The following is a 24,983-nucleotide window of genomic DNA, read 5'->3' as shown; positions in this document are numbered from 1 at the left end:
TATGTAGTTAGCAAAAATGGCAAGTGTTAATTAGCATTTAATGAATAGCATGTGATGAATTTTAAAGAACCCAAGAAAATAATATTTTAGAGAAATGCATCATTACTGTCATCAATAAATATTTAGTAACTCCATTAGCTGAATGGTAATATATCAGGTTATATGGAATAAAGGTGGTTTATATAAAAAAACAGAAATGAAATATCTTCATATGTACTAAATATGAGAGAAAAAGATGGAAAGACACATTGAGGAGATGGGTTCAGAAGACTTCATGAAAGAGACACATCTACAAAAATGATAAAAGAAAGAAATGCCAGATATGGGATACAATAATATTATCCCAAAGGCAAATTAACATTTTTTCAAGTATTTCTATTTATGATATTTCACTTGAACCTTTACACCTCTTTCCCTCTATCAGAAAATAGGTTTGCAGATGTCGTACAACCCTACAGAAGGGCTCGTTCTTCCCCTCACATACCACAGGTCCAGAGGATGGCAAAAGGCAGAAAGTGCTGCACTAACAAGAACGGAAGATGCAAACTGCCAGAAGAAGAAAAAAAGGGAGTAACATAAAAGCCTTAGAAGAATAAAACTCAGATCATGAGAAAATATGTGAGAATTCTGAGATGTAGACTGCTTAAAGCTAAAAGACAAGAAAGAAATCCTGTGGGTGCCTGGGTGGTTCAGTCGTTAAGTGTCTGCCTTGGGCTCAGGTCATGGTCCCAGGGTCCTGGGATCGAGTCCCATTGGGCTCCCTGCTCAGCGGGAAGCCTGCTTCTCCCTCTCCCACTCCCCCCTGCTTGTGTTCCCTCTCTCACTGTGTCTCTCTCTGTCAAATAAATAAATAAATTCTTTTAAAAAAATAAAAAATAAAAAAAAAGAAAGAAAGAAATACTGCTAGTGCTATTCAAGACTTACTAGGATTCACCGCTGTTGACAAAGATTTCTTTTTTAGTGGTAATAACCGAGAAGATCACAAATGTAAAAAAACAAAAATGTACCCTTTTGATAGGTGAAATAAAGTATAAAGAATACATTCAGTCTTCCTAATCTGGAAGATGGGCAGATTGGTGGGGAAGGAACATAATTTCAGGAAAGGAACATAAGCATGTCTTACCCAGCAAACACTGAGGATTTTCAGCTTTTCGAACTCGAACAGACCAATGGGGAGCCTGAATAGGATCCAAATCACTAAAATACAAAACAAAATAAACAAAGATCCTAATTATGACAATGTACAACTCATTAATTTATCAAAATGCAGCCTAATTAATTATATAAAAGGACAAGCAATCCATTTTGCGTCCCTTAAACTTACTGTTACTCAGATAAGGCCATTTGGGTAAGTTTAAAAAAAAACCAAAAAACCCAGAATTAAGAAATCAAAGTTTGTAGACAAAAAAGCAAAAAAGAAAAACCACAATCAAAACAGAATAATCAAAACACACATATAAAAATTATTCTGAACAGGCAATGCACACAGATAATCTAATAAAACAATTAATTTTAGAAATAATAAAAAAGAAATGATCTTAGTTTTTTTATAACACTAATAGTAAAAACAGAGACTACAAAAATTTGCACAAGATCAAATGTGCCCTATTTTCTCAATTAAATAGATTATTATACATCCACTTAATGGATTATGCAGCAATTTTAAAAATAACACAGATCTTTATTTATGGGCATATAATATGTAAAGATACATACTAAATAAAGCAAATATATAAATTTAAACTTTAAAAATATACGCTCCCATAAAAATACTGAATCATTATGTTGTACATGTGAAACTAATATAATGTTACATGCCAATTACATCTCAATTAAAAAAAAAAAAAAGTATACACCCCAAAATGCTAACTGGCTATTTTTTAAGTAACAGGATTGCATGTAGTCCTTATTTTCTTCTTTATAGCCATCTAAATTATGTGATTAAGAAAGCTCATGTTACTTTTATCATCAACAAATACAACCTATTTATTTTCTGATTAAGAAAGCTCATGTTACTTTTATCATCAGCAAATACAACCCATTTATTTTAATTACAACAAAAAAGTGTCCTATTTCTCACTGTTCTGCATCATGCATGAGAGATACTAAAATCGTATTCCTCTCTCTCCACACTCTTCCTAACGTTTGCTATAATTTTTGAGTTGTTTCCATTGCACAAGACTGGGAAGTTTCATTATTTATGACATTTAATGTTCAAATATTACTCCCACACATTCTAATGACCATCACCTCTTCAAAGTATTTCATGAACTGCTTCTAACTAGCTAAGAAAAGTTCAACAGAATTATGCACTATATCCCTCTTGAAGACATCTTTGCTAAAACAAAGTAAGACTGAGGTTGTTCAGGGTAGGGGGGATGGGTTAAATAGGTGATAGAAATTAAGGAGTGCACTTGCGATAAGCACAGGGTCATGTATGGAAGTGTGGAATTACTACGTTGTACACTTAAAACTAATATAACACTATATGTTAACTAACTGGAATAAAAATAAAAACTTAAAAAAAGGGAGACCGTTCATTATCCCTGAACTAAAGATCACATCCCCAAGGTCAACAGCTTAAAATACATCTCTAATACATATCTAATCAGCCTAAAAAGCTACCTTTAAAAGTAAAAAATCAACCAACCTAATCAGAAACTGATAGAAAAAGGAAAGTTGCTAACCACTTGGCAGTTAATTTATTCTACTGAAATGTTTGAATCTCAATATACTACTCTTAACATACTTACGAATAAACATCATTATCCACAATGATACCTTCTGTCAGGTGAGGCCATGTAGTTGCTAAATGGAGTTCACTAAAATAAACAAAACATAAAATATATCCAAAAGCTTTAATATTGTATGTATATCCTCTGACTCAGCAATTCTACTTCTAGAAATGTATTCTAAGTAAATAACCAGAAATGTACATACAAGTATGTTAAAAGTGGTGCTATCTATAATATAGTAAAACAGGAGACAACTAGTTTATTAGCAAATGGTAGCACACCCATATGAAGTTAATGTCTTGCAGACATTAAGAACACATACTATACCTAACAGCCCGAAAGTGTAAATAACCCCAATATCTATCAGCTGATCAATGGATAAATAAAATGTGGTATTAGCCATATAATGGCATATTCTACACCAATAAAAAGCAATGAAATACTGACCATGCTACAATACAGATGAACCTCAAAAACATTTTGCTAAATGAAAGAAGTCGGACACAAAAGGCCACATACTGGATAACACAATTCATATGCAACATCCGGAACAGGCAAATCCATAAGGAAAGAAGGTAGATTAGTATTTGCCTAGAGCTGGAGGGCCTGGGGAGATCAATGGGATGACAGCTAAGAGGTGAAGGGTTTCTTTTTGGGACGATGAAAGTGTTGTGGAATTAGAAAGAGATGATGATAGCACAACTTTGGAAACACTAAAAACCACTGAATTTTATACTTTATATGGTGAATTTTATGGTACATGAATTATATCTCAATTTTGAAAAACTCATGTTATATATCAGAGGTTAGCAAACGTTTTCTACAAACGACCACATAGCAAATATTCTAGGCTTTTGGGACCATGTAGTCTCTGTTATATTCTTGGTTTTTTCTTTTAAAACTCTAAAAATGTAAAAGAGATACAGAAACAGGCTACTGGCCAGATTTGGTCCAAGGTCATAGTTCACTGACCTCTTAATATAGATAAATTTTAAGTTTCAAAAAGTTTGCATGTAAAATAAAGAAAGCAAGCCACAAAACATAGAGGATGACATATATTTATAAAATATACAAACCTATCGAGTGAAGAAGAGTTATCATAGCAGGCCTGATACTTAGAAAAGGACAACCTGCGAGGTTCACCCTTGACTTGCCATCTGGGAACTTAGATTTTGGGGGGTTCCTATCATTCCTTGATAGGGATGGCTCACTGTGCCTAAACTACTACCTAAACAGTATGGTTTATGCTGAACGCCTGCCTTCCTTCTGGTACATGGACAGAATGCCTAAGTAACCAGCCTCAGATAAACACACCATGTAGTGAGCCTCTAATGAGTTTCCCTGGTAGACAGCCTTTCACACATGTCACAATTCATTGCTAGGAGAATTAAGTGTCCTGAGTGGCTACACTGGGAAAGGAAGCTGGTCCTTGGTTGGCTCTGGACCTCACCCTATGTGCCTTTTCTCTTTCCTGATTTTTGCATTATATTCTTTCAATGTAATACACCATAGCCATGAGCACAATTAAATGCTGTGAATCCTCCTAGCAAATCACTGAATGGAGAGTCTTGCAGAGACCAAGTTGTCATCAGTGACCATCTATGAGTAGTGGGATTATGAATTTAGTGAATATTTTTTTTCCTGTCGAGATTTTGAACCCACTTCTTGGAGAGTAAAGTTTGGAGAGTAAAGAAGCCAAAAGAACCAATTACTTATTTTCTCTGATCTTCAGTGGTGCTCAACTGACTGGCAGCTCCAGTCTGGACTCTACATTTTAGAATTCACTGTGGTAACAGGGCCAGAATCTACGACAATACAGTATAACCTTGGTTAATAACTGGACAACTAGCCACCATTGGCTCAAGCCTATTTTCTGAACTGGGTCCTATAATGGTCCCAATTAAACTTCTGTGTTACCAAATACCTCTTCAGTAAGTTGATTTTTTGACTGAATTAGTCACAGTTGACTACTATAGTTTACAACTAAGAAACTTGACTAGCAAACATGGTTTTTGCCTCTTTTTATGTTTTCTAAATTTCCCTTACTTAGCATAAATTTATTACTTTCATAATAAAACAAATTTTTAAGGTAAAAAAATGACTAGACAGTATGTGATATTAAAGGACATGAATGATTACAAGTTTAAAACTCTAAGCTCTGAAATAATTTTAGGTATTAACCTCAGATTCATTTCCTAAGCTTTTTTTTTTTTTTTTAATATTTTTATTTATTTTTTTCCAACAGAGAGAGAGACAGCGAGAGAGGGAACACAAGCAGGGAGAGTGGGAGAGGGAGAAGCAGGCTTCCCGCGGAGCAGGGAGCCCAATGTGGGACTCGATCCCAGGACCCTGGGATCATGACCTGAGCTGAAGGCAGACGCTTAATGACTGAGCCACCCAGGCGCCCCCTAAGCTTTTATGACTATGTTCTCTCCTCACCCTCTAACTACAGAACAACAACTCTGACAAGGAGGGGACACTGAAAAATGCCTCATTCCCTCTTCCACCACCAAAGATACCTTTTCAAAAGCACTGTGCGTGCCCACAGCATTTGTGATTTAAATGGTTTACCATACACACCATCTCATCCCCAAATTATTTTTGTACTCTTCTTTGATCATCTATTTCTCTGCTGATTCCTCATCATGACTTAAAATTAAGAAATATTTATTAACTAATTCCTTCACATTTCTATTACCAGGTCAATTTTATTCTCTCTCCCTAAAATTTTCTCTAAGCAAAATCTAATGACTGAACCAGCTGGAGGGCCACAAATATACCATTTCTCCCTTATTTACTATGCCTTGATGGCCACCTTCTTTATCCTCTGGTAAATTTCACCAAACTCTTCCCTGTATCAGGGCCTTTACACAGCCTCTTCATTCCACCTGCAATGGTCATTCTCTCTCTCTGCCTGGCTAAATCCTCCCTGAGACATTTCCTTTCAGAATACTTTCCTGATGGCATCCCAATCCAAACTAGTTTCTCATTTTACTGTTATTATAACCTGTACATTTCCTTCAAATTACCCCACAGCTTATAAAACTGTTCACTTATTTAGGTGATTATTTTGTCCATTTCCTGCAATCAGATTGTAAATGCCAAGAAGCCAGAAAGTGTTTTATTTACTTCTATAGCTTCCTAATTCAGCATAGTGCCTGGCACATATAATAAATATCAATTACAAAAGATACTTACTTTATCTTTCCCTTGAGTGATTTTAAGTTAAAACTACTACTATTTCTACCTCTATGTAAGAGTATTAAGAATATATGTATGTGTGATAATCTCCCCACGACAATATGCCACTCGCAAAGAACCTCCTTCATCCCTCCCTGAAAGAGAAGATTCGGAAGCACAAGAAGTGCCTGGTGCAGAGCCCCAAATCCTACTTCATGAACATGAAGTGCCCACAAGGCTACAAAATCACCACCATCTTTAGCCATGCACAGTTTTGTGAGTTGGCTGCTCCACTATCCTTTGCCAGCCTATAGGAGGAAAAGCAAGGCTTACAGAAGGATGCTCCTTCAGACAGAAACAGCACTAAAAGCACCCTGAATCAAAATGAGTGGGAAACCATCCCAATAAACACATTTTGGATACAAAAAAAAAAAGAAGGTATGGATGTTTGTGCATATATTTTTTAATTAGCCAAGTAGTTTAACTAAACAAACAAGACAGTTTCTAAATCAGCATTATTTATATTTTCCAAATATTTTGCTCTCAGTGATTAAATTTTCCAAGCCTTACATTTTTTTATAAAGCAAAATTTTCTTAAAGTTCAGTAGCTCTTCTAGAAAAGCAGTTGGGTAACCTAAGAGGTCTGACTTAAGCCTTAACTTGTATATTTGGAAAAAGTGGTCAGGAAAAATGTAAACACTTGTTAATTCTCGGTGATGACTACATGAAAGTTTGTTATATATGACATTCTCTGTGCTTTTCAATATATAAAATATTTCCCAAAAAGTAGGCCAAGAATCACTTCTATAAAGAATAATCAATAAGTGGCATTATACACATTTTATGTATTATTTGAAAGCTTCTTTTACTTCTAAATTACAGAGGAAAAACAAAACAAACGGACAGACTGTTGGGTATAGGTCTGCTTCCGGTACTGTACTCATTCCAGAAGGCTACAAAACACAGTAATCAGTATTAATAGGATTTAAAAAGTAAAGTCCCAGGGCACCTGAGTGGCTCAGTCAGTTAAGCATCTGCCTTTGGCTCAAGTCATGATTTCAGAGTTCTGGGATGGAGCCCCATGTCGGGCTCCCTGCTCAGCAGGGAGTCTGCTTCTCCCTCTGTCCCTCCCCTCTGTTCCTGCACATGTGCTCTCTCTCTCTAAGTAAAATCTTAAAAAAAAAAAAAAAAAAAAGTAATCCCATAATTCAAATGATATCCCACCTTATAGGATCTTCACAGGCACCAAATGGTAATTTGCCAAACTCCAGGCCTCCAACTTCTCCTCCTACAAGGGCATCTATATCTAAACAAAAGGAATATTTTTCCGTTATTCAGCAAAAAATGAAGAAATAAGAATTTAATTAGGTTAGCTCTTTGGGCAATCATATATTTAAATGTGCCTATATCAAGAGCACACACAGAAAGTTAGAAAGCAAAGAGTCTTTAACTGGACTGCTTGTAATAAAAGCAGTTATAATAAATAGAATGTTATAATAAGAGAACAATTCCTATTTGTATAGTGTTTCATTCAAGCCATGCATTCTACATTTTACCTTTTTGAAATATTCCTTAAACAATGCTTGAGAGAACATTAGTCCTGTAAATTTTTTTGCATTTTCTAAGAATGTGATTAATATCATCTAAAAGAAAGATTATCCAAGTATTTAAAAATGTAATCACCAACCTACAGTTCTGCTGTCAATAATTTCTGAATAGCAAATCAGTTATCATTAATAAATTTTTACTTCAGATGGCAGTACATGGAAATATTTTAAGTTCAACAAAGAATTTCCTTTCTGTTATGAATAGTATCTGCGATTAGAGGAGAATGTAGCGGGTAAATCACTCTCCTTACTCCACCCCTCTTAAAGAACTAATAAAACACTTTTAAAAGACATCAAAAAGATTTCTCTTTGAAATAATTCAAATGGTTGCTTTTCATTATTTGCACTATACTGGGAATTCCACAAATTAAAGTCCATTGTTGAGTTATGAATATTCCCCAGATTTGCTAAAATCATGTTTGACAATTATCTACAACCTAACTAAATTAAAATTAGTCATTAAATAGGGCTCAATTACTTGAATCAGTAAACTTTTTCAAGTCAATTTCATTCCATTTTTCCAACTAAAGAATGCTTATAATAATAAAGATTACAATGACTAGGTTTATTACAAGATGTGAATTTTTAAGAGCTTCAAAATGTGTAGTAAGCATATTTTATAAATTAATAAGCTAAAAATTATTACTAGACCATAACTGTGCAAAAGTTTTAATTCAATTAAAAGTTCCGAAGCGGGGCACAGGGGTGGCTCAGTCAGTTAGGCGTCCAACTCTTGATTTCAGCTCAAGTCATGATCTCAGGGTTGTGAGATTGAGCCCCATGGCTAGCTCCACACTGCGAGTGGAGCCTGCTTAAGATTCTCTCTCTCTCTTCTCCCTCTCTTTAAAAAAAAGCAAAAAAACAAACACAAACACACACACACACACACACAAAGTTCAGAAGCAACACTGTGGAATGAAAGTATCATGGGATTTGGAGTTTGAGCAGTGTTTGAAAGCAAACTTTATCATTTGATGACCATGTGACCCTGGGCCAGTTACCTATGTTCTCAAAGACACATATATTCTCTAAGAAACATCACAGATAAATGATAATTACATGAAATAATATATAAAATGCCAAGCACAGTGTGTGGCCCATATTACATGTTCAAATCCCTTCCTTCCCTTTATAGGAAAAAATATTAAAAATTTATATGGCCTTCAATTCACTGCAAATGGTTAATATTTTGGTCATCATTAAAAAAGAACTGGCAAGAGAACATTAATAAAGGCTTTACTGGCAATCAAAATTATAATGCTAACATTCTGGCTCTTGGGCTTCCTCTTAGATCACCACAGACTGTATCATCTTGGGAAATATTTAAAATTGACTAATAATAGAGCAGCCTTTGAAAAAAAGGAAAAGGAGGGCAGGAACTGAAACTTTCACAGAGAAGCTGGCTACAAATTGTCTAGAGGGTATTGTCTGGAAACTAAAATTACCAAAATGAACACTTGAGTCTTTCTTCTAATTTAATTCACAGCTTAGCTTTTATTTCCCTTTGCTACAGTTTAGTTGCAATTCTTTTATTGTACATTAGAATTTCAAATTATTCTGTGGTACATAAATAAAATACTGATAGCATATATAACTACCAAAGGCTAAGGATGTACTACATTAATTCTAATATCATTCCAAAACTACCGATTTTCCATCCTATAAATAACCAACGACTTGAAACAAAAACAGTAAAGAATATTGTTTTATTCTAATTTATTTTTCTCTGAGCGGGGTAGAGTGAGAAATGTGTCAGGCTAGTAAAATCCTTGTAATTATTTATAAATTTGTATTACATTTCTTATAGATATACTTGAATATAATTACACTTCTATGTGAGAAACACCCAGGAACCAAACCCTCACTTAATTAGGCTATATGTCCAGTAGGGTGAACTTTTCTAGAACTTAGGTAATATCTTGTTCACACCTGCAGCCCAAACATCCCAAGCTGGCCCATTATAGGTTAATAATTAATGATTACTGAATGAATCAGTTTATCAGTATATACTGCTTTATGGCTAAGTGGGTAAATTGGTTTTAATTACATCAAAAGCAAGTTAAAGTAAAATATTCTAGAGCTCTACCTATCGTAAGTATATGTGTATATACACATTTTTTTTTTCTTTTCTGCTTTCCTTATTTAGCACTCTTCTTCAATCTCTACTTTCCATAAGGTTCTCAGCTTATGAGAGTGGCTTCCGTTATTACATTCTAAAAACAGACATTTTAATCATTCACTACATACTAATTTACAGCACATGATGTTCCACAGCAGGGGGATGCTTTATAAATAATGTTAGCTTTCAAAGACAGATTGTCACATATAGAGTAATGTTGTTTCTAGAACAAACTTCAAAGCGTTTTTCAAGAGAAAAAAAACGATAAAGGCAATGAAATCAGCAATACTGCATTTAGAATGAATTACAAACATTTCAAATTTAAAACACTTGAAACACACTGTTAAATAAGTTTAATTTCTGAATATATTTTCTTTTCCACTTATATTCAGTAAGTTAAATATACTCTAAATTATCTCACCTGGAGGTTGCTGAGGCCAAAAATACTGCTGCCAATCCTGAAGTACATACGTAAAGCGAATAGCAATACTAACTGGAGGCAAAGGAGTTAAAGGACATCCCTAGGAAATAAATGCAAAGACAATATAGTATAGCTTTAAAAAAAAGTGTTTTAAAAACAATGCCAGAGAGCAAATTACATGAACATGAAGCTGTTTAAACTACTAACTGGAGGGGCACCTAGGTGGGTGAATGGTTAAGCCTCCAACTCTGGATTTCAGCTCAGGTCATGATCTCAGGATCCTGAGATTGAACCCCTTGTGTTGGGCCCCACATCTGGCCCATGTCAGATCTCTGGGTTCCCCGCTTGGCATGGAGGCTGCCTGTCCCTCTCCCTCTCCCATTGCCCCTCCCCTAGCTCGTGCTCACTCGCACTCTCACTCTCTCTAAAATAAATAAATCTTTTAGGGGCGCCTGAGTGGCTCAGTCGTTAAGCGTCTGCCTTCGGCTCAGGTCATGATCCCAGGGTCCTGGGATCGAGCCCCGCATCGGGCTCCCTGCTCGGCGGGAAGCCTGCTTCTCCCTTTCACACTCCCCCTGCTTGTGTTCCCTCTCTCGCTGTGTCTCTCTCTGTCAAATAAATAAATAAAATCTTTAAAAAAAAAAAAAAAAGATAAGTCCGCAAATAAGAGGACTTGACAGCACTAAAATAAAAAATAAATAAATAAAATAAAATAAATAAATCTTTTAAAAACAAACAAATAAATAAATAAACCGCTACCTGGAAACAAACTAAATGCTCCTTCAAAATATTTTTAACAATTTTAATTATACAAATATAATTTCTTACTATTCTGTTCAGCCATAATGAATGTGAAAAAATCTGATTCATTTTTTAAATAAGTGAAACTATTATAAAGTGTAGGACTAGGATTGAGGAGACAATGTCTTTTCTTTCTTTCAAATGAAAATAAACTCAAATTAAAGCCAGTCTTGAATAATTTAACCATAATTTTAGACTAAGACAAATGGTCACTCATGCAAAATATACTAATGAATCAGTTAACATAAAATTTAGATTCATCTCTGCATTCATTAAAAATCATGAAAATAAATATCACCTAAACATCCTATGATCTCAGATAGCCTTAATAATGGTTAACCTACATTAATGTGGAGTAGGACTTAAATATACAAGGATTCACCTATGGAACATGTGAAACCATAAATTCAAGAGTATTCTGCATATCTAACCAGTTACCAGGTGTTGCTGATACTACTGATCAGGAGGAATAAAAGACATTTAGCTCAGTAGCAGCATCTATAAATGTCACTAGTAGCTTTAACCAAATACAAACTCAATCTAAAGTCACAATACAAGGTGGCCCAAAAGAAAGATAATTCAGTTTTGGGCTGCTGTGTCCTAGACGAGCAAGGTAAGATTCTGGCTGGTTAGGAATAATAGACTTCTCAGTCAAGTGCAGATATTAAGTGAGTGTTCACCCATAATAAGATACAAATAGTCTAAAAACCATAACAAAGTTGCTTTGACACATAACCTCTGCTCCAGTTAGATAGCAACATAGATAAATATAGAAGAGATAACCAGAAAGGAACAGCTAGGATCAAACATGACATAAATATATCTTTTGGGGCCCTAGAAAAGGTACACAAAATCCCAAGTTTTAAGTGGGGCTTAAGGCACATGCCTGCTGAGTTCCAGGTGTGGAAGAAGGCAGTGACAGCCTAGGATTACAGACTGCATTAAGTGGAACTGGAAGTTCAACTCTGCCCAGAGTGAGTGCACTGTAATACTCTGCTTAAGGCAGACACTGGGACAGGGCACGCCTACTTGGTACAGTAGCTTTGTTGGAAGTTAGGGGCTGGGGAGAGTCACTGAGTGAGGGGGAAAAAACACTCTCATAATCTAAGCAAGCAATCCAGTAATTCCAAGACCAGATAATCAATATCCCCAATATCACCACAGAGCAAGAGGCTCCAAACACCATTTTAAAACCCAACTCTGAAATTTTCTACAGGTAGGGAGCAACCACAAGATTACAGAGCCACAGGGGAGGATAGGAGAGAAAGTTAAAAATTTTAGATACAACATTCATTCTAAATGAGCCTGCAAACAAAATTTCCACAAAACATGAAGAAATGTAGTTCTAAAAGAGATAAATATCCAAATCAACATTCAAGAATGTAAAACCATGATATATAAAGAGCATGTGAAAGACGGAAGAATGTCTAAATGAAAAAAGAAAAGACTAGAGTACGAATTTTCATATATTTAGAGGATCATGGCAGAATTTAAATTTAAATTTTATGTACCCCAAAGGGCAAAACTGATCCCCCACCCCTGCCAGAAGGAAAGCCTTTTCTAATAAATTAGATCTATGCAAAAACGAAATAAACTTCCAGTGAAGGGTGAGTGCTCTGGAACATTGCAAGCAGGTGTTAAAGAGTAATTTTTATAAAGATAGCTTTAGGGGTGCCTGGGTGGCTCAGTCGTTAAGCATCTGCCTTCAGCTCAGGTCATGATTCCAGGGTCCTGGGATGGAGCCCCGCATCAGGCTTGCCGCTCAGTAGGGTGCCTGCTTCTCCCTCTGCCCCTCTTCCTGCTCATATGCTCTCTCTCTCTCAGATAAATAAAATCTTTTAAATAAATAAATAAATAAATAAATAAGCAAGCAAGCAAGCAAGCAAGCACATAAGCATCTCCTTGAAACTGAATGGAGAGAAAAACAGATGGATGGCAAGGATGGCCAGGACAAAACAACATTGGGCTGCTCTGCGGGAAGCCTGCTTCTCCCTCTCCCACTCCTCCTGCTTGTGTTCCCCTCTGTGTCTCTCTCTGTCAAATAAATAAATAAAATCTTTAAAAAAAAAAGTAAAATAAAGACAGCTTTAGAGAGATATTACAGAAGAGTCACATACTGGGTAGTTTTAGCTATGTAAAACCCCTAAAGTACCCAAACAACTCTCAATTATTTTAACTCTTATCAAATCAATTTTGAGGGGCGCCTGGCTTGCTCAGTTGGTAGAGAACACGACTCTTGATTTCAGGGTCGTGAGTTCAAGCTCCACATAGAGCGTGGAGCCTACTTTTAAAAAAATCAATTTTGAGAGGTGTTTCATATCTAGGTGAGTGAGTTTTGTGAAAGTTCTGTCAGATAATGTGATGAACTGATTAAGAACACTTTTTCTAAAAGTACAACTAGCAAACTGTCATAATCTAAATTAGGCTCCACAGATCAAGGTGGTCCCTAGTTTCAATAAAGAGAAGTTCAGCTACGTAAGGGACATAAAAGATCCATGAAAATAATGTTCACTAATGTTTTTGAAGAAGGAATAAAGTATTAATATTTGCATCTGACCAGAAACCTGATCTGACCAGAAACCTGATCTAAAAATACATAATTGAAAACTTCTGGTGAGAGAACAAAGGGAAACAAATGGGACAGAAATATATACATACTTACCTTTTTCAAATATTTCTCAAAACACCACATGTAGAATGAAGCAGTACTTAAAGCTTTTCAAAGTTTTTGAAAAAAATTTACATACATACACAGAACTCTCTAAAATATATGCTTCTATGATCTTTTGGTGGCAATAAACACAAGAAACTGCTAACAGTAGTTATTCTGAGGAGCAAGATTGAGAGATGAAAGGAAGCTTTTACTTTATTTAAATTTCTTAACATGGTGACATGCACTACTTTTTTAAAAAAATGTCAAATGGATTTATCTGGGTGGTAATAATCCTACCCTACACTATTTAGGGCCTCAACATTGAAAACATTTTTATGAAATTAAGTTCTAATCCTAAATAGCTACCATACCTACTAAAAGAGAAATTTCAGCATTTTCCTCATTATTTTTTCCTTTTTAAAATTTCCCAACCGTCAGAAAGACTGCAAAACTAGTATAATTAACAAGCAGCTACCTGAAGCACACTCATCTGGGGATGTTGGCAATAGCTGACCCCTGAACATGGGTCTGAACTATGCAGGTCCACTTATAGATGAGCTTTTTACAGTACAGTACTATAAATGTGTTTTGTCTTCCTTATGATTTTCTTAGTAACATCTTCTTTTCTCCAGCTTACTTTATTGTAAGAATATGATATATAGTACATATAACACCACAAAATATGTGTTAATCAAGTGTTTATGTTACTGGTGTGCTTCCAGTCAACAGCAGGCTAATGATAATCAAGTTTTGGGGGAATCAAAAGTTATAAGTGCATTTTTGACTATGCACAGGGGAGGTGGGATGTCAGGATCCCAACCCCCGTACTGTTCAAGGGCCAACTGTTTTACTATTAGAGGAGAAAGAGTAGAAAGAGATAACACAGTAAATAAATGTTAACAAACTGAACAAAATTAGTTTAATTAGTTGTTCTTTAGCATTAGTACACTGAAAATCTAACTGGATACTGTTTCTTTGAACATACATAGTAATTTATATAGTCAATTATATCTTTCTTCCACTAATTACGTTATCAATATTATAGAGAAATGTTTCTACATACTCAATAAAATTACCAAACTGCTACTTTCATCTGGATCCCAGATAAGACTGACAGTATCAATACAAACTCACAATCTTTGATTTGAAGATATCCAGCAGACCTGATAAATGAGTGTACTGATTTGGCACTTTCCGAAGATGAACCATTTCAAAATCAGTTCGGACACCATGACCCTGACATTCTCCCACATACATTCTTCGCCATTTGTGATGAATTTGCACAAAGAGTGGCACCTGGCTGTAGGACACAATTAAATAGGATTAGATTTTAAGTTCATTAAACACTAATTCCTAAATCTAAAAATTTCCCCATTATTTTAATCTCAAATATTTAAAAACACTAAGCAAGGATCATTTATCAGGCTTATATTTATAAGAGACACAGTTAGTTTCTTTTCTCCGTACACTAATAAGCTGAAGAAACGATCACCTAGTGGAACTTTATATTCAGACAATTGTTTTAAAATAGCTGAAAGTAAAAAAAAAAAAAGGCGCAATGAAAATTTTCTTGAATAAAAATGATCATATTAAGATAGGGACTGAAGGACTCCATAAAAATCTGCTTTTTGCTCCTTTTCCTGCTTCTACTTTTGCTAGGACCTGCACCCCCACTTTACACATGCCTCAGTAGTTTATGTCCTCCTTGTAAGAGACAAGGAGTTAATGATTTCTCTAGAAAAGATAACATTTAAGGAAGGACCAGGTGAGAATGACCAGACAAAGCTATCATATGTGCATTCCAGACCACCAGCACTAGACATATCCATGTCAAGATACCCAGGCTCCAAGGAATAACACATGGGCCCTCACCTTTGATCTAACCAGTTCCTGGATGTCTGAGAGGACACATACACCAGACCATGATCCTCAACAAAAACTCCCAGGCCAGAAGCAACGATGAGACTTCCTCCTTTCCTGAGTCTCTCAGATACTCTGTACCTGCCACTCTCTCTATGCCTTTAATAAATACCGCTTTCATCTCTTGCTGGCTCACATTTGATTTCTATCCTGCACGCATCCAGGGATCCCTCTGGTTGGTCCTGAGGGACCCTCTCTGGGTCCAGATCAGGCCTGCTGGCATCAGTACCATATTAGCCTTTTAAAGGCAAAATAAAATTTGATTCACAGGTATGAAACAATACAAATCAAAACAACATTAGTGGTGAAATATTTTTTACTTTATCATTTGAAGATAGAACCAATCCTTATTATTCACAGATTTGCATGTTTGCAAATAAGCCTACTCCCTAAAATTTATTTGTAACCCCCAAATCAATACTCAGCATTTTCAGTCATTTGCGGACATACATAGAGCAGCAAAAAGTTTGAGTCATCTGACTTGGGCAATCTCAGTTGAGGTCGAACAATTCAACGATCTGTTTTTAAGTTTGAAAATTAGATTTTGTAACAAAATTTAAATAAACTAAACATTTGAAAGTGAAACACAAAAAGAGTACAATTTACTCATTTCAAATATTCATTGCATATTTCAGTAAATTTCCCTTTAGAAATGCACTCACTAAAGGTTTTGAGTTTGTCCTTCTATATGATATTCCAATATAATAATGCATAAGTAGGAATCCTAAGAATTTTTTTTTAAATCTTAACTTAGAAACCATTTTCCTTCATTAATTATAATTAAAAATAGTTTTTAATTCAATGTCTAGGTTTTTCAAAATGTTCACCTACCAGCCAGTGTTTCCCAAAGCAATAGACACAGAACTCAGAAGAAGATTGCACTTAGATTCACTGAGAACTGCATCATGGTTTGCAGCAGGGGCAATCACCACAAACTCCCGCAGTCCATACCTTTAAAAAAAAGAACCACTGCCATTAAACAGGGAAAACTTCAGAATACAAAACCATTATTTGAAAAAATCTCCCTGCATTTTAGCAAGTCATGTCTGAGATATAGGTGTTTCTCTTTTTTCTCAGTGGCAACTGAACTGACAATAACATGAATTTCCTTCATTTAGTAAAACACTTCCATTATTCACCTAATTCCTCTCAATTCTTGACAAATTAAAAGCAATTTGCTGAAATCACAAAAGAAAAGCATTAACAGTTTTGCCTTAAAAGTTAAGTTTCCAAGACTGAAATCTTGCTTTTAATTAACTGATAACATTAAGTCCAATGATGTGGAAAGATAGAGTTTGACAGATTCCCTAAATGGGAGGAAAATAATTATCATCCATCATGTATTTGTGCTGTCTAAATGTGAAAATGTGGTTTACTCAACTAAGGAATTATTATATTGTTGTTGTTGTTGTTTTAAGAGAGAGAGAGAGGGTGGGAGAGCAGCAGAGAGAGGGGGAGAGAGAGAATCTTAAGCAGCACCCCCAGCACAGAGCCTGAAGCGGGGCTCACTCTCACAACCTCGAGATCATGACCTGAGCCCAAATCAAGGGTCAGATACTTAACTGACTGAGCCACGCTGGTGCTCCAATGAATTCTTATATTCTTTTACACAATAACACATCAGATAGGAGTCACAAAATTATCAGAGAATGGCTTACTCTTGCTACAGTATCTTGCAAAAATGAAAACTTCTCATTTAGTTGTCAAGTCCTTTAAATAACACAAATTTGTGGCCAAACTTTACAAAAATATAAGATCAAGTTAGTGATTTTGCCTATTGAAAATTCCTGCTCTAGTCACTCCTAAATGTATTTTTATTTAATATTTTTAAAATTAATTATGAAAGGCATTACCCATTTGCCTAATTTATTTTAACGCTGATATGTAGAGTTGTGAAGGCTTATTTTTATGAACATTCTCAAGAAATCCCACAGTGATAAAGATCAAAAAATAAAAACAGTCCAAGCTATAATCTGTTTATTGTTTAGATGACAAAAATTTAGTTCATCTTCTCACTTTGCCTCTATCCTCCTACCCCTGAAATCAAAAATTAGTTATACAGAAATGGCATTAAATACTGGAAAGAATCCAGAGCTATGAATTTTAAGCTCTAAAGGTTTTAAAAAATACGCTTTTCTCTTTTTTAATGTCCTTGGAAGAAAGAAAACAAAACAAGTGAACATTTTTCCCCATGCCATCACCCACACTAGAGTGAAACCACAGTCAACAGTTCTTGGTTATTCTGGGGCGCCTAGGTAGCTCAGTTGGTTAAGCGACTGCCTTCGGCTCAGGTCATGATCTATCTATAGGATAAAATCCTGTTAAGTTGCCGGATAAAAGAACATCTGTATCTGTTATAGCTGCTGCCAAACTATCTTCTCCCTCTCCACACACACACAAATGTGCCAGTGTATACTCCCAATAACAACAAATAAGCCAAACCGAACTGCTTTCTGTATATAAGCAATAAAATTGTGTTCTCTATGTCTTTATTTCCTCTAACTGGAATGTCTTCCCTCATTCTATCAGTATCTGACTGATACATTCTTTGAAGATTTACCTCAAATACTACCCCACCACTCCTGTTAAAAATATGCTATCTTCTCTGAATTCTACTGTATTTTTCCAGGTACTATTATTATCTTTGAAGGATCAATATATATCACTGATTTACTATCTGTATTAGACCTATTTGAGGCCTGAGACGATGCCTTCAACTAAGCAAACATTAAGTGGAGGCCTTAAAAAATGAGAAAAATCAACAACAAAAAACAAGCAACCTGATTAAAAAGTGAACAAAGAACCTGAATAGACATTAGTCCAAAAAACATATACAATAGGAAAGTAAGCACATGAAAAGATGTGGTCAACATCACTAATTAGGAAACGTAAATCAAACCCACAATGAAATATGACTTCACACCCACTACGATGGCTACTGTAACAAGCAAAATAAAACACACAACAAACATTGGCAAGGATATGGGGAAGTGAGAACCACTGAGCATGAATGGTGTGAATTTAAAATAGTACAGCCACTATGGAAAAACAGTACCGTGATTCATCAAAAACTGAAACACAGAATGACCAGCAGTTTCAGATCTGGGTATATACCCAGAAAAATTAAAAGCAGGGACACAAAGATACTTGAACATGCGTGCTCACAGCACCTTATCCACACAGCCAAAAGGTAGAACAACCCAAATGCCTATCAATAGATGAATGGATACACAAATGTGATATATGCACACAGTGCAATATTATTCAGCATTAAAAGGAAAAGAAATTCTGATACATACTACAACACAGATGAACCTTGAAGACTTAATGCTAAGTGAAATAAGCCAGTAACAAAAGGATGAATACCATATGATTACATTTATATGAGGTACAAAGAGTAGTCAAACTTACAGAGACAGAACATAGAATGGTGGTTACAGGGCCTGGCGGATGAAGGATTGAGGAGTTATCATTTAATGGGTATAGAGTTTCAATATGGGATGATGAAAAAGTTCTGAATACTGGTGATGGTTGCACAAAAATATGAATGTACTCAACACCAGTGTACACTTAAAAAATGGTTAAAATAGTAAATTTTGTTATCTTTCACCACAACAAAAAAAATTTAAACAAATATATGAGCAAAACTGATACATATTTTAAAGAATAAGAAATATCAACAGCTAAGCATTTTATTCAAAGATGTCCAACCTTATTAGTGATTAGGAAAATAAAATTAAGGGAAGATAATCACTATTTACCAATTAAATTGGCAAAAAATATAAAATACTGGTAAGATCCAGTATTGGCAAGAGTTTGGGACATGCCACAGGTGGTGGTATAAACTTTTAAAACATTTTTGGAGAACAAAAAGGCAGGATATATCAATATTTAAAATTCACAAACTTTGTACTAATTATATTTCTTTTTATCTATTTTACAAAAACATTCATACAAATGCATTATCTTGAAGATATTGCGGGTTCAGTTCCAGATCACCACAATAAAGCAAATATCAAAATCAAGCACGTATAAATGATTTTTTTGGTTTCCCAATGCACATAAAAGTTATTTTTATACTACACTGTAGTCTATTAAATGTGCCAACAGCATCTTGTCAAAAAAAATGTAAATACCTTAAATAAAAAATACTTTATTACTAATAAATGCTAACAATCTTCTGAGATTTCAGCAATCACAGATTACAACAATAAATAGAAAAATAATGAAAAAGTTTGAAATACTGCAGGAATTATAAAAATATGACAGAGACCAGAAGTGAATAAATGCTACTAGAAAAACCGACTTGCAGATATACACTTGCTCAACATAGGGTGCTACAAACCTTCAATTTGTAAAAGATGAGTATCTGCAAAATACAATAAAGCAAAGCACAAAAATGAGGTATGCCTTTATGCATAATGATGTTCATTGTAAACAGTTTCATTGTGAAAACTAAAAACAACCTAAATATCCTTCAATGGAAAAAAAAAATGGGTAAATAATTACAGAACCCTCTCATACTACATGATACTTGTCATTAAAAAAAAAATAAGGTTTTAAAAGAAAAGTTTACTGACATAAAGGCAATCATGAAATGCTAAGACAAATGTATATCAGAAGACACATAGTAAAATCTAATTTATGAAAAAAAGTCACAAATCAAAAGCACGAAAATACATAAACATATAACTAACATAATCTTAAAATATCCAGATGGACATATCCCATATTTCCCATGATTTCCTGCTTGGTTGTCCAAAATTAGTAAGTATGAGATGTTTAAACCCCCTTTTTATATGTGTGTAGAAAGGAAGGGATGGGGAGGAAAGAAAAGGAAAAGTGAAGGGGGAGTAGAATGGTACGGTAAGTTTCATTAATAAATCTTTACGTATCCTACAATATCTAGTCTAGTAATTTAAATTTATTAGGTGTTCAACCATATCAACACAAATAAAAATCCCACTATGGCAATTTTTAATAATAGAACTGTTTTATGTTAGATAATCTGTTAGATTACATTATGTACAGGCTAAATACTAAATTTAAATATAAATGTGCCTTAGCATCACATTCTCCAACTGAGAAAGGTAGGACAATCACTCATTTTTATCTATTTTGTTCTAAGATACATTTTTCTTTCTTGCTCCAATAAAGACTGAAAGCAACAACAAATAACCAATATTTGTACCTGTTGTTTATCTTGCATAGGAAAATCATAAAAACACACACCAACTTTGAATGCTACCATTTTACATCTCCTACATGTAGAGTTTCTTTCTTAATTTAGAAAGAAATATATTCAGGGGCACCTGGGTGGCTCGATCAGTTAAGCGTCCAACTCTTACTTTTGGCTCAGGTCATGATCTCAGGGTTGTGAGACTGAGACTCATGTGAGGCTCTGTGCTGGGTGTGGAGCCTGCTTAAGATTCTCTCTCCCTCTCCCTCTGCCCCTCCCCCCTCCAGAAAGAAGGAAAGAATATATTCAGAGCCTCTTTGAATAGTGTAAAGAATATATGCATAAAATATTGGATCACCAAAAACAGTAATGATAAATAAAAAACTTTCTTGGACATATTTATATCTAGCATGTACAATATACCTGAGAAAATGGAAGTGTTCAATAAGCAATTTCTTTTTTCAATTTCATCCTCCCAGACACCTCTGGATACTGCAAACTGTACCTTTAATTTATAAATCTATTCGGATTAATTCTGATAAAATCTAGCAATTTTACACAGTATAGCTCCATTTCCTCCCCTATTCCTTTGTACAACACTGTCATATACATTATATTTACCTACGTTATAAACCCAACAGTACAGCGTTATAATTATTGCTTAAGCAATATTAGGGGCTTTTTTAATTAAGAGAATATCCCTTTTGTATGTACTAGAGTATTTCCAATGCTCTTCATTCCTCCTATGGATCCAATTATCATCTCTTTCTTTTAATACTGCCTATATAAGGTAGGTCTCCCGGCAATGAATTCTCTTTGTTTATGTAATGGTGTTATTTCATCTTTATTTTTTTGAAAGATAGTTGTGCTGGATACAGAATTCTAGGCTGGCAGTTTTTTTTTCTTTCAATACTCAATATCTCATTGCACTGCCCTCTGGCCTCCAATGTTTCTGTCAGCAAATAGTATTGTTCTTTTGTACATGACAAATCATTTTTCTCTTGCTGCTTTCAAAATTCTCTTTGCTTTGGGTTTCAGCAAGTTGATGATAATGTGTCTAGATTTGGTTCAGAGTCCTGGGTCCATAAATATTTTTTCATTGAATCTAAGAAGTTTTCAGCCATTATTTCTTTGAGTATTTCCTCCCCCTGCCCTTTCCTTCTCTTCATCTGGGACACCCATTATTACATGTATGCTTTGTAACACCTCACACTGAACCACAGATCTACTAAGTGCTGTTCATTTTTCTCTATTCTTTTTTCTTTCTTTCTTTGGATTGGATAATTTCTATTAATCTTTCAAATCCATCAACTCTTTCTTCTGACATTTCAGATCTGCTTTTGAGCTCATCTGGTCAAAGTTTATTTCAGTTATACTTTTAAACTCTAACATTTCCATCTGGTTCTTCATTATAATTTCTGTTTCTTGAGACTGCCTATTTGACGCATTGGTAGCATATTTTTAATTCTCTGAATATACTTCAATTTTTTTTAACATACTTATAACTGTGGCAGGATACAAAATCAATGCACAGAAATCAGATGCATTTCTATACACCAACAACGAGACAGATGAAAGAGAAATTAAGGAGTGATCCCATTTACAATTGCACCAAAAAACGTAAGATACCTAGGAATAAATCTAACTGAAGAGGCAAAGGATCTGTACTCAGAAAACTATAGAATACTCATGAAACAAATTGAGGAAGACACAAAGAAATGGAAAAACATTCCATGCTCATGGATTGGAAGAACAAATATTGTGAAAATGTCTATGCTATCTAGAGCAATCTACACAGTCAATGCAATCCCTATCAAAATACCATCCACTTTTTTCACAAAAATTGAACAAATAATCCTAAAATTTATATGGAAACAGAAAAGACCCCAAATAGCCAGAGGAATGTTGAAAAAGAAAAGCAAAGCTGGTGGCATCACAATCCCGGACTTCAAGCTCTATTACAAAGCTGTAATCATCAAGACAGTATGGTACTGGCACAAAAACAGACACACAGATCAATGGAACAGAATGGAGAACTCAGAAATGGACTCTCAACTCTATGGCCAACTAATCTTCGACAAAGCAGAAAAGAATATCCAGTGGAAAAAAGACAGTCTCTTCAACAAATGGTGTTGGGAAAATTGGACAGCCACATGCAGAAGAATGAAACTGGACCATTTCCTTACACCACACATAAAACAGACTCAAAATGGATGAAAGACCTAAATGTGAGACAGGAATCCATCAAAATCCTCGAAGAGAACACAGGCTGCAACCTCCTCAACCTCAGCCAAAGCAACTTCTTCCTAGAAACATGCCGAAGGCAAGGGAAGCAAGGGCAAAAATGAACTATTGGGACTTCATCAAGATAAAAAGCTTTTGCACAGCAAAGGAAACAGTCAACAAAACCAAAAGACAACCAACAGAATGGAGAAGATATTTGCAAATGACGTATCAGATAAAGGGCTAGTATCCAAAATTTATAAAGAACTTATTAGGGCGCCTGGGTGGCTCAGTTGGTTAAGCGACTGCCTTCGGCTCAGGTCATGATCCTGGAGTCCCTGGATCGGGTCCCGCATCGGGCTCCCTGCTCGGCAGGGAGTCTGCTTCTCCCTCTGACCCTACCCCCTCTCATGTGCTCTCTCTCATTCTCTCTCTCAAATAAATAAATAAAATCTTTAAAAAAAAAAAAAAAAAAGAACTTATTAAACTCAACATCCAAGGAACAAATAATCCAATCAAGAAATGGGCAGAAGACATGAACAGACATTTCTGCAAAGACATCCAAATGGCCAACAGACACATGAAAAAGTGCTCAACATCACTCAGCATCAAGGAAATCAAAATCAAAATCTCAATGAGACACCACCTCACACCAGTCAGAATGGCTAAAATGAACAAGTCAGGAAACGACAGATGTTGGCGAGAATGTGGAGAAAGGGGAACCCTCCTACACTGTTGGTGGGAATGCAAGCTGGTGCACCACTCTGGAAAACGGTATGGAGGTTCCTCAAAAAGTTGAAAATAGAGCTACCCTACGACCCAGCAATTGCACTACTGGGTATTTATCCTAAAGATACAAATGTAGTAATCCAAAGGGGCACATGCACTCCAATGTTTATAGCAGCAATGTCCACAATAGCCAAATAATGGAAAAAGCCTAGATGTCCATCGACAGATGAATAGATAAAGAAGATGTGGTGTATATATATACAATGGAATATTATGCAGCCATCAAAAAAATGAAATCTTACCATTTGCAATGAGGTGGATGGAACTAAAGGGTATTATGCTAAGTGAAACAAGTCAATCAGAGAAAGACAAGTATCATATGATCTCACTGATATGAGGAATTTGAGAAATAAGACAGAGGATCATAGGAGAAGGGAGGGAAAAATGAAACAAGACAAAACCAGAGAGGGAGACAAACCATAAGTGACTCTTAATTTCAGGAAACAAACTGAGGGTTGCTGGAGTGGAGGGGGGTTGGGAGGGATGGGGTGGCTGGGTGATGGACATTGGGGAGGGTATGGACATTGGGGAGGGTATGTGCTATGGTGAGCGCTGTGAATTGTGTAAGACTGATGAATCACAGACCTGTACCCCTGAAACAAATAATACATTATATGTTAATAAAAACAAAAGAAAACTACATTTAGATAATAAAAACCAAGTTTAACTTTTCTGAGGGTTCTTTGCTTATATTTAGTAACTTGTCCAGATTTAAACTGTACAATCTGTCTTTCCCAAGACATTCAACTACTGAAGTCTTTATTCAACCATTTTATTCTTCTTAGCTGGCTTCCTAGGGGCTACCCACTGTCAATACAGCTTTGTGATAAGCCAGTAATTGGGGTAAAGAATATGCTCAAACACCTGAGCCCATGAGACCTGCTGACTGATCTGCTGGGAGGGGGTGCGGGTGCATTTAAAGTTGCAACCAGTTCTGAAGTTTGGGCTCTCTTACATCTTCCCTGCACACATGTAGTTTCCCTATGATACAGGGATGCGTAAAAAGTGTATACAACTCTTCTACGGCTCTCATACATATAGTATGTCCCTATTAAATTTCTGACTAACCCACCAATTGCCTTGAACTAGAACTACAATCTTGGCCTAGTTCAGATACAACTTTTCCTTATCCATTCTCAATCAAGTCTACTACTCTTAGATGGCAGAGCTACAGGTTTTTGCCCTCTACTCGTATCAAGTCTGCTCATCTGCCAACAGAACTGGTGGTTTTCATGACCAGCCTAGACTGGAAAGCCACAGTTCTCACCAACATAGATTGGGGAGGGGAGGGGCAGTAGTAACAGTTACAGGCAAAATGGCCAGAGAATCCATCTATCTTAAATGAAACACCAGTAA

General features: G+C 35.5%; 1 protein-coding gene and 1 pseudogene across 3 annotated transcripts in view; one reads left to right on the top strand and one right to left on the bottom strand.

The window, feature by feature from the left end:
- RAB3GAP1 (RAB3 GTPase activating protein catalytic subunit 1) overlaps positions 1 to 24,983 on the bottom strand; it is a 113,644-nt gene that overhangs the window by 44,031 nt on the left and 44,630 nt on the right. For all 3 annotated transcript variants that reach the window (XR_013447093.1, XM_078070716.1, XM_078070717.1), the window contains exons 6-11: positions 16,268 to 16,387; positions 14,651 to 14,816; positions 10,063 to 10,162; positions 7,140 to 7,221; positions 2,754 to 2,822; positions 1,124 to 1,197 (exon numbers count right to left, since the gene is read on the bottom strand). Coding sequence is in view for 2 of the 3 variants with exons in the window: in XM_078070716.1 (XP_077926842.1) it covers positions 1,124 to 1,197; positions 2,754 to 2,822; positions 7,140 to 7,221; positions 10,063 to 10,162; positions 14,651 to 14,816; positions 16,268 to 16,387 (611 nt within the window). In the remaining variant the exon portion in view is untranslated. The remainder of the gene's footprint in view (positions 1 to 1,123; positions 1,198 to 2,753; positions 2,823 to 7,139; positions 7,222 to 10,062; positions 10,163 to 14,650; positions 14,817 to 16,267; positions 16,388 to 24,983) is intronic.
- LOC118544959 (small ribosomal subunit protein eS27-like pseudogene) lies at positions 6,038 to 6,352 on the top strand (annotated as a pseudogene).

This window comes from Halichoerus grypus, chromosome 4 (assembly GCF_964656455.1).
Source record: "Halichoerus grypus chromosome 4, mHalGry1.hap1.1, whole genome shotgun sequence".
NCBI lineage: Eukaryota > Metazoa > Chordata > Mammalia > Carnivora > Phocidae > Halichoerus > Halichoerus grypus.
Note: the sequence above shows the minus strand (reverse complement) of the source record. Positions and strands in the feature narration are given on the sequence as shown.